The following is a 10,192-nucleotide window of genomic DNA, read 5'->3' on the forward strand; positions in this document are numbered from 1 at the left end:
TGGGAACATATTGTAAACAAGGATCGGGATGTAAGGTTTCGCGATCGGGATTAGTATGGTTCGCCGGTAAGGATGTTCGCCGATTAGGGTTAGGGTTTTAGGCGGTTTGTTTTAGCTTAGGGATTTAGATTCTATCGTGCTGATAACGTGTTGTGAAACTAGAGAATAGAATCTATGTTTCTGTATTATTCATAAACATAAGGAGCCCTTTATATATAGAGAATTATAGCGTCATAGAATAATGGAAAGACTAAAGAAATGAAATACAAATATGGAAAGAATACAAATCATAATCTAACGAGGAAAAGACAAGATGTCGATTCTCTCTCTCTCCTCAGGGTCGACTCTCTCTCTCTCTAACATTGGGCCGGTTATGAATCGGACCGGTTATGGACATCCACAATATGATTTATAACAAATTTTCATTTTAGATCGAGAAGTTATATATAGATGGTCTTGCGTTATCTTACAAAAGTTTTTGTTTTGGGGTTTATGGTCAATATATCAATGCAAAAAAAAATGTTTAGAGAGGATTTTATCCTATTATTAGGAGGAACAGTGTAAACTTATATATTGTTTTTTATTATAAATAAATGAACTTATATATTGTCACGTTCGAGTTCTGAATATATATTAATCAAGTTTGTTATTAAACAGTTTTGACCTATAATTATATATACATTATTCATCAAAATATCCTCTAATATACTCTACGTCATGAAGTGCGATGAGAGTCACCTGATATACTTTTATTACTGAGTCAAATCTTCTAAAATATATGCAACTAGACATATTTTTTTTGTTATTCTAAGACGTTAGCTTAAAAGACTAGTGCATACAAAGGCATATATACTCCTTCTGAACCAGAGGAATTTACATTATGTTTATGTTTAAATTTACTTTATGTTTATTTCCGAAAGAAATCACAATATCACTTTACAAAGTTTTACTCATGAGTGTTATTTCTTTTCAACAGAAAAACAGTTTGTAAATTCTAAACGCAAATATGTTTTGATAATAATATTTGGCATTTTTTTTTCATTTTTCTTATGTATTTAGGCTTGGTTAGGTCAAATTCTCATGTACGTATCAATATAAATATGTACCCAAATATTGAAAACAAAAACAAAAAACACATCTAATACAGTATAGGTTTTTACAAGAGTAACAGAACGAAAATGTAAATCTCGAATTTGCACTAACTTCATAAATATATTTGAGAAATATGTTTTTCATAGTATGCATAGCCTTTTAACTCTTGGAGATGGTTTTATATTTCTCGAGCTTTTTGAAGATATACACTATCGAGTATCCTCGGCTGATCCGGTCGGTGCCAGAAAGATTGCACTTAGTGCTACCGATTGGTATGAACATCATCGTATATTTTCTAATATGTAGGTGGAGGGACATACACAAAGACTGACACAAACAAATTGAACGATTAAAATGCGAGAAAACCACAAAAATACCGAGGAAATACACTAGTGAGGTTGTAACTTAAGTCGCACCTACAGGTGTAAACTTAGTTCTAGTCTAGAAATTGATAACGGAGATAGACAAGGACAAGAGAGCAGATATACATAGCAAAGGCAAATAAACAGATCCAGAACGGATAAGTCGATCTCATATAAGCCGGTAAGCCAATTGCGAGGCCAACAATCACAAGAATAAGAGCTTCTACCGAGCAATTCCATGTCAAGCCTCTCGCGTATATAACAGCCAATATGATTGACATTCCCATGAGGTTATTCATTGTAATATCTTTGTATATCTGTGGAAACCAATAAAAATGCCGTTAAACTACGTCTATATATCATATAATGTAACTTGTTACTCAAGTAATGAAATGTGATAGTTAAAACTAACCTCAGAGAAGGTATGTAATGAGACTTTTTCCTTGTCTTTCGGACGACAGAAGCGTGCTGATAGAGTGTTCTTTAAGTTTCTAGCCAAAGGGATCATTACGAAGACGATGTAAAAGGAGGGAACTCCAGCTGTGCCCGATAAGAGCTCGATGTTCATCATAAATGGCTTTGCAAGAAAAACGACAATTAAGATCCCTATGATGACTTTCATCGCAGCTTCTAACGTTTCCAGAGAGAAAAATTTAGTAACAAGCGATTGCGGCGGTGTTTCCATTTTTAGAGTTCCCTTCTCCTCCTGCAGCCCACCATGATTTGGTTTCATAATGAATGAATGCCTTTTGAAACTAGAGAAAAATAAATTAATAATGACATTTTCTGCTAAGTATTTTTATTGTGATTTCTGTTTGAAAAGAAAATAAAGTTAGCCGTTTTAATGAACTAATTTTTATTCAAAAAAATTAGAAATACAAGAACTTTTTTATATTTTATTAGAAAGGATGAGGTTAATTGCAATATTTTTTTTCTTGAAATGATAAATGCTTACACTGTGAGCCTCTTTTTCATCATCTACGCTATCGAATTTGAATTCGCCTTTTTTGAGCATATCCTTGATCCCTTTCTCAAATTCCTCCTCGTCTAATTCACCGTCATTGTTTTCATCGAATTTTTGAAGAAAATCTCTAGCATGCTTGTCTAATTCGCATTTCATTACCCCAAAGTTCCAAAACTCTATGTTAAAGTCTTTCAGCTCAGATATTTGTATCTTCCCATCTCCATTCGTATCAGTTATCTCAAACAAACTACCAAGTTTAAGCAATGAGTAAGAACGCCGAAATGAAACAAACGTTGCTTCAAAAGTATAAAGAGAAAGAAGTTAAAAGAACCTTTTTATGCTCTCCTTGCTAATCTCTCCATTTTCAATAAAGTTTTTTGGTGAAAACCTCTTTAATAGCTTATGAACTTCTGACATGATCTCAAACCTCGCGTGATCTAAACTCTCCTTTTGGTTAGTTTGATACTGCGAGTTTCCACACACAGAAAAAAACATTCATAGGTGAGCCAACAAAAAGAAAACCAAATGGGTTTACATTTGCTTTAAAGTGACTCATACCGAGTAAACAAAGTAGGCAATGGTTGAAGAAGAAGATATTATTAATGTTATTAATATAATGATGTGCCTCCAATAATTTGAATCACATAATGCTGAAAGTGTCACCATGAGAAAAGGAGCTAGACTCAACAACATAACCCCTACAGTTTTCTTGTTCTTGGTACCCACGTCTACTCTTGCTTCTGCACATAGAAAGTTAAACACAAACTCTTCATACCAAAAAAATTAGAAAAGAGAAACAATCTACAGTCTTAAGTCACTAAGCTTACCAACAATGGTTTTCACTATGTCATGTCTTTGGCTCCACCAATAATGTATGATTTCCTGATGAATATACAGTAACAAATTATAAACAGAGAGAAATTGTGATATGACCATATGTTAGTATCTATTCGTAAATAATAGAGTCTGTGTGGATGACCATTTGGTGCATGGATAGTACATAATACATATGAGAATGCCCAATATCATCTTCATTTCTATTTCTTGTACAACAAGAAACAGAAGAAGGCTATTTTCGTCTTTATGATTCACCAAATAGCCACCCACTTTGATTTTTTAAAGATAAATTGCTTGAAATACTATAAATTGACAAAATACATTCAATATTAAAAATAGCATAACATTTACGTTTAGTGTTTAGTGATTATTGTTTGGGGTTTAGTATTTCAGGGGTGGGGTTGAGTCTATAAACTTCAATAAATATTTTATAAATTATTATTATACATTTATAAATAATTTATGAGGGTTAATTTAATTTTTTCATCAAAAATATAAAATATTTATAAAAATAGTTATCATTAAAGAGTAAACATGAAAATTGGTAAACTTGTAGTAAAAATGAGTTACGAGATCATTTTCAGTGATTATTTTCAAGCAATTCCAAAGAGAAAAGTTTAAACTTATAATACTACATTTTCAATGATTTTCTCTTTAATGGTGACCTAAGTTGATAGTATTTACCACAAGTCTAAAGAGAAAAGTTGTTTGTGGTAAAATTGCTTAAATACATAGCTTTTCTGTTTATTATAAACAGAATTATGGTAATGAGATCTTAGCTTATATAAATATGATCATACAACTAATAGATTCCAGATTCAAAGAAAAGTTTACTGTGATTGTTTTTCTTTCTTCATTTTCCAAACTCGGGCCAGTGATACGAAACACAACACAAGCTCCCCACTGAATTGTGAGAGCAAACACAGTGTATCCCGCAGTAACTCCAACGTTGTTATCAACGAAGGAGTTAGCAACATCGCTTCCCAATGATAGTCCATTCGCTGAGGTCAAATCCCCCAACAAAGAAAAAAAGAAGAAACGTTTTAAGGTTGAATACATATAAGGACAAATCTCATAATTAGCAACTTTACGTTTTTGACAAAAATACATTAAAAAGTTTCCAAAATAGTATTTAAAATATGATAGTATCTAACATTGTAAACCATAACACTAATTTCACCCTCTAAATACTAAACTAACACTAATCACAAAACTAAAGAAAAAATTCCCAAAATAACATTTGTTAATTAATAAAAGATATATTAACTGACATTTTAAACCAAACTCTAATTCCACCCTCTAAATACTAAACCAACACTAATCATTAAACTCAAACACAAATAAAAAATAAAAATATCTTTTAAACATCTAATTAATGTTATTTTTGAAATATTGTCCATTATGTGCTATTTTTAAACCAAAATAATAATTTAATGCTATGTAAAGGTATTTCTCTATATACAATGTTTTTCAATGATTTCTTAGTTGTGAGCCGAGGATCCTTACCGAGCATAAGCACAATTCTTGGGAACATTGTAAGAAGAGGGAAGATGATTCCGCCATAGAATCCAACATCAAAAATTAAAAAGAGTTGTGACCTTCCTACGGACAAGAAATAGTCACCAACGATCAAGAGACACCCAAATGTGAGTACTTGGAAGACATAACCTCCAACATTATTAGCACATGGAAGAAAACCATAGACATGTTCACACTCGGTCCCTGACAAGGTCTTAGTAGGGTCGAGAGTGAGAAACTTGTAATCCGAGACGTCATGGACGCCATCAGAGATCAAGATCGAGTTGTTTAGAGGGAGTGGACTTAGGACACGGGAGCGTGCACCAGAAATGATGAGAGACAGGGAGAGAAAAGAGAAGAAGAGAGTAAGACCTGCCATGGAAGTAAACTCGAGATCTATGAGGAAGATTTAGTGTGAATTTAGTTGGAAAGGTCTTCCTCTCTATTTATACACAAGAACAGTAATCACCAGTGTGGGACAAGATCTAACAACTATATAATAAACAAACATTTTAAGGTTAATTGTTCATACGATGATGACTCGGACGAATTGAATCTTTGTCGTCAACAGTATTATTGTGGTTGGTAAGTCGTATTATTATAATTTTTAAAGACTAATGACTTTTGATAGTGGAGCTCTTTACTCTAATAGTTTGATTAATTGTTCATTAGAGTTTCACACCAAGAAATTTGGAATCCGAGTATCAAATAATGCAATTTATGATCAACTGTGTAGATTACTAGAAAAATGCCTTTAAAAAATTGCAAGTAGAACCGTTTTATATGTAATGGTATAAAGAACGTGCTTAAAATCGTTTTAAAGGTTACATGTTCATACGATGATGACTCGGACGAATAAAATCTTAATACGTCAATTGTAATATTGAGGTTGGTAAGTCATAATAATAATATTATTATTATGACTTTTTTTTTCCTTTTTCAAAAAAAAAGTCATAATAATAATATAGATTTTTAAAGACTAATGACTTCTGATAAAGCGTTTTAACCAATTATTAAATTTTTACTTTTAAAAAAAAAAATTTGTAGTGAATGGTATGAAGAACGTGCTATAATAGAAATCTTGTATCAATTAAACAAGTTTCTAGAATTCCTAATCTTTCTGTAATTCTAACAAACATTCCTCTCTAAATAATTGATTGCAGCAAAATGTCAATATGTTTAGAGGATGCTCTTCCTTAAACTCTACCAAGTACCAAACAAAAACTCCTACTGACAAAGAAAATACAGAAAAAGAGAACAAAACATTGTCATGGAAGCTTATTATTACCAGCGACCTCTTCCTTGTCTTCTTCCCCGACCACCTCCACGTCTACCCCGACTTCTGTTTCCGCCTCTACCACCACCGTACTATGATAATCCCTCAAAAGCCTTGTTCACAAGCTGGCTTTGCATACCATTCGAGCCACGTCCCTTCTTTGCTGCGCCATTGTTAGTTTGTTACCACTACCATTCGTTAGCTTGGAGACGAAGAGCAGAGCAAGGAAGAGTTTTACGTTGGAACGATGTTGTGACGGGATGAGTCAGCTCTACTGGTTAGAGCCTTGGGGGCCAATTGTCATGCTTCCGGGTTCGACGCCAGCCGGAGGCGAACTGCTCATCCCTGTCACTAAAGTGGGTACTGGGCCTTCGGGCTCAGGGAAAAACCTCCCGGGTGAAGCTGGTCCGCTGCCTGACCGGGCCCAGGGAATGACCCGCGAAGCGGGGAACCCTGGATTATCAAAAAAAAAAAAATGAATTTCCAAATACTTAGGAGAAGATTTAAGTTTTCAGTAGATAAACTCTTCAGTATGTGTAAATATATGGCTTATTATTCCAAAATATCACTTACGGGGGATTCCTTGAATAAAATTTTATTCAGAAAATCATATATGTGATAGCATATGTTTAGAATTATGATTTTATTCTTTCAATCAGTTATATTCTCTCAGTTATTTCCTTTATGATTCATTTTATTTTATTTTTGGCTAAAGAACATACTATATATAATATACAAAAACCTACATCTTTTCATTTCTGTGATATTTGGGAAACGTCCCCTGAATTTATCGTTTCTTCCAAATTGACCCCTAATGTTTATTTTGGAGCTTAAAAACCAACCGATTTTTCGTAAATACTAAAGAGAATTCTCAACCAAAAACTAGTTTGGTGATGTAGTTTTTATTACCATACAAGAATGATTGTAATACAAACGTGTCTCAAGAACACAAGAATCAGACAAGTTTTTTTCTTCTTGATTTAACAAATCACAGAATAGGCATATTAAGGGCTTGTAACACATCCTTGAACTCAAAGTCATAAGTATGTTTATTGAACCTCTCGAGCAGCTTGTACCGAATGTCGTTCAAGTAAAACGACTGAGCCGTCTCCATGATCCATTTCGCCTCCTCGTCAGTGAGTTTGCTTGTGAACACAACATCACCTCGGACAAACACCAAGTCCTTCGTCTCTGAAAGCTCGGTGTAGAAGGTGCTAGTCAGGTAAGGAGCCGCTTGAGTTTCTCTTGCTTTTTAGTCTTCTAAACCAGTGAAAATCATGTGCGGCGCTTCAACTGCCACATTAACGATCAAAGATCAAATGCTAAATCTAGCAAAAGATTCAGCCTCACATACCCACCACCATATCAGGTAAATAAACTGTTAAAGATTAACTAGTTTGCTAGCATTGGTCCTAACTAAGTAGTAAAGAATGTCTTTTTGAGTAAACCCATCTCAATCATTGACTTGAACTCTCAGATAAAGCTAGAACAAACCTTGAGCAAACATGGTAACTTAACTCAATCAGGTTATTAATGGTACTGTTGTAAATACTAACTAGATCTGGACCCGCCCGACCAGCGGGTGTTTTTTTCTGTTTACGTAATGTAATTAAAAATTATACACCATTATATAATGTATCAAAATTATAATACAAATGATGACAAAAAACATCACATAATACAAAAATTGTTGTAACATAATTTGATTACAAAATTGATCACAGTGTGATAAGGTAATTTAAGTTGGACCACATTTCTATTGACAACCATTAAAATATGATGAAATAAAGAATTATGAGTTAGTATGATATATGAAATAGATAAATAATGTATAATTTTTTACAGAAATTAATTTATTCAATGGCTATGAAAAAATAACTTATTTAAAATTTGATTAAGATTGGTAAAAGATTTTTTATACAGATTATGAATAATATTGAAAAAGTTACAATTTAATTAAAAGCTTGAATTTGTGTTAAATAGAAAACTATTTGGGTCATTTAACATTGAAAAAGGCCTATAATTTTAAAAGCCCATGTGTAACAGTTTTTTTTTTTTTCGGGAAGCAGACATATTTTTTTTTGGGAACTCGGTTTTGGCAAACGGTTGATGTTCTCTTATGTCTCTCAATCTTCTGTGATCTCTCTATCTTCTTCAATGAGAAGAAAACAAAAAGAAATCCGATTCTGCACCTCGAACTCCTTCTTATAAAGATAGATGATCGAGAATACTAATTCCAACAGAAGAGCTATGCAAGGTTATCAACTGTAACCCTAATCGAGTGCTTTAATTAAATTTTTTGTTTAGATATATATTAAACTTGCAGATCTTACAGTGATTTGGAGATATTGGACATGGAACAATCAGATCTTCAAACTTGATAGATCCACATACGACTTCATCTCCTACGATCATGGAAACGGATTAAATATTTTACTTCTCTTTGAAATCCAAAGCCTCAGCCATAGTTGGATTGAGATCCAAAAGCGATGCATCAAATGCATTTGTTATTTGAACTTCACCTACGATGCTGATAGTTAAAAACAATTATAAAATCGCATAAATGTTTGATATTAAACAAAATAATTAAATATTTTCATACCTCCAAATTCACTGATTTAGCAAATCTTATCAAGCAAACAATGTCTTCACCAACATGTTTCTCAAGATGATGTTCGATTTGCTCAGCATAACGGCCCCAAAGACAACATGCCAAAGCATTACCACTGTTTTACACACATGAAAACAGAATTTTATATTGAAATCAATCTAAGTTGCGATCTAATTTATTATATTGCGTTAACTACAATACATGTTGTCTCGTATGCGAAACAGAATCATTTTCCTGTCTTCATTATGGACTTGGATTGTAACACCCCCGAACCGTTTTTAGACATCGGTCAACCATTCAGACAACAATCAAACAAGAACATGCCCAAACGACTTTCCTCTGCCAAGTCCGGAAGTGTTACAACGGGTTGAGAATAGACTTTTCAAGTCACAAAACATAATTCTGTAACCCAAAATATCCATTCAAAACTCGTTTTCTCTAATCTTCGGCCTGAGGCTTTGCAACCCGTACCGAATCATAGAGTTGTGTTAGGTTGGACTAACCTAATATCAGATTCAACACGGCACGAATATAAAACATACTTTATTTTATATATATAAAACATGAAGTTCACAAGTCCAAAATATCATACATAGGGTCTATGGACGCAGCCGAAAGTAAAACATACATTCATATATCTTGAAAACGAGTCTTTAGCAAAAGATGTCCAATCTACACCAGCTCCTACAGTTCCGCGAGCGCTATGGTCCTTTCTACTGGTCACCTGCAAAAGGATGTGAGGAGTGAGTGAACTAGTTTCACTCAGTGAGCCAGGGTTCCCTATCTAGCATATACAACTACCCGTCATTCTAAACCCCACCCCAAACACAAGCAAGATGGGTAGTTCAACAATCAATATTCAAGATCATAAAACATGACCGATTTTAGCAATAAACCATTAAACCATAATAAATCAAACACTCTTTATGAGCGTCATCTCAATCAACCATATATATATACTCCTAGGGACCAACAGAATCATTCTTCCTCCACACAAGGGACACCGGTAATCCATTCACTATTACACCACACAGGCGTAGGCGCTCAGGAATCGACCGGTCACGGTCCTCAATCGGAATCGCCATGCCCCGGTCCTCTATCGGACTCGCCGGGGGCTGTCACATCCACGTGTGACACTCGGCCTTGGTGATCAAGCCAAGTTAAAACGAGCCCACCACTTTCCGGACCACGACCGGTTTAGTGGTACCATTTGAGGAAGCAATGACCTGCAAACTACTACTAGAACCACCACGAGGTTCTCACACAACAGTACCAACACGAGGTACATACCATAACAACATATAATAATCACACAATCGCAATAACTCAGGTGCTTAGACTAGTCTTGCTACCCACTTAGCCCAGACATCGTCTCAAGCCTCGGATCCACAAACTGACACCTAGACCGGTCCAGCTATCCTAGCTCGGAAGCCGTCTCCGATGTCAGGAACCTGCATTAAAAATTTGTTAACAAATAATTAACCGTGACTCACAGTGATTAAGCGATGTGGCTCGACTCTTTGATTCCGGAT

At 34.3% G+C, this 10,192-nt stretch overlaps 1 protein-coding gene across 1 annotated transcript; it reads right to left on the reverse strand.

Moving 5' to 3' along the window:
* Positions 1-1,528: 1,528 nt before the first annotated feature.
* Positions 1,529-5,152, reverse strand: LOC106341463. The gene is made up of 7 exons (XM_013780233.1): positions 4,762-5,152; positions 4,059-4,256; positions 2,977-3,185; positions 2,750-2,883; positions 2,410-2,665; positions 1,867-2,160; positions 1,529-1,771 (listed from the first exon to the last, which is right to left on the reverse strand). Exons 1-7 carry the CDS (start codon positions 5,150-5,152, stop codon positions 1,529-1,531), a joined length of 1,725 nt encoding a protein of 574 aa, XP_013635687.1.
* Between the last annotated feature and the right edge of the window lie 5,040 nt (positions 5,153-10,192).

Source organism: Brassica oleracea, chromosome C4 (genome assembly GCF_000695525.1).
Source record: "Brassica oleracea var. oleracea cultivar TO1000 chromosome C4, BOL, whole genome shotgun sequence".
NCBI lineage: Eukaryota > Viridiplantae > Streptophyta > Magnoliopsida > Brassicales > Brassicaceae > Brassica > Brassica oleracea.

Excerpts from the sequence above, each read along its gene's own strand:
- LOC106341463 (XM_013780233.1), bottom strand. The coding sequence starts at position 5,152 with ATGGCAGGTCTTACTCTCTTCTTCTCTTTTCTCTCCCTGTCTCTCATC. Across the intron at positions 4,257-4,761 it reads AAGAATTGTGCTTATGCTCG|CGAATGGACTATCATTGGGA; the intron begins GTAAGGATCCTC and ends ATTTGACCTCAG. Across the intron at positions 2,666-2,749 it reads AGCAAGGAGAGCATAAAAAG|TTTGTTTGAGATAACTGATA; the intron begins GTTCTTTTAACT and ends TAAACTTGGTAG.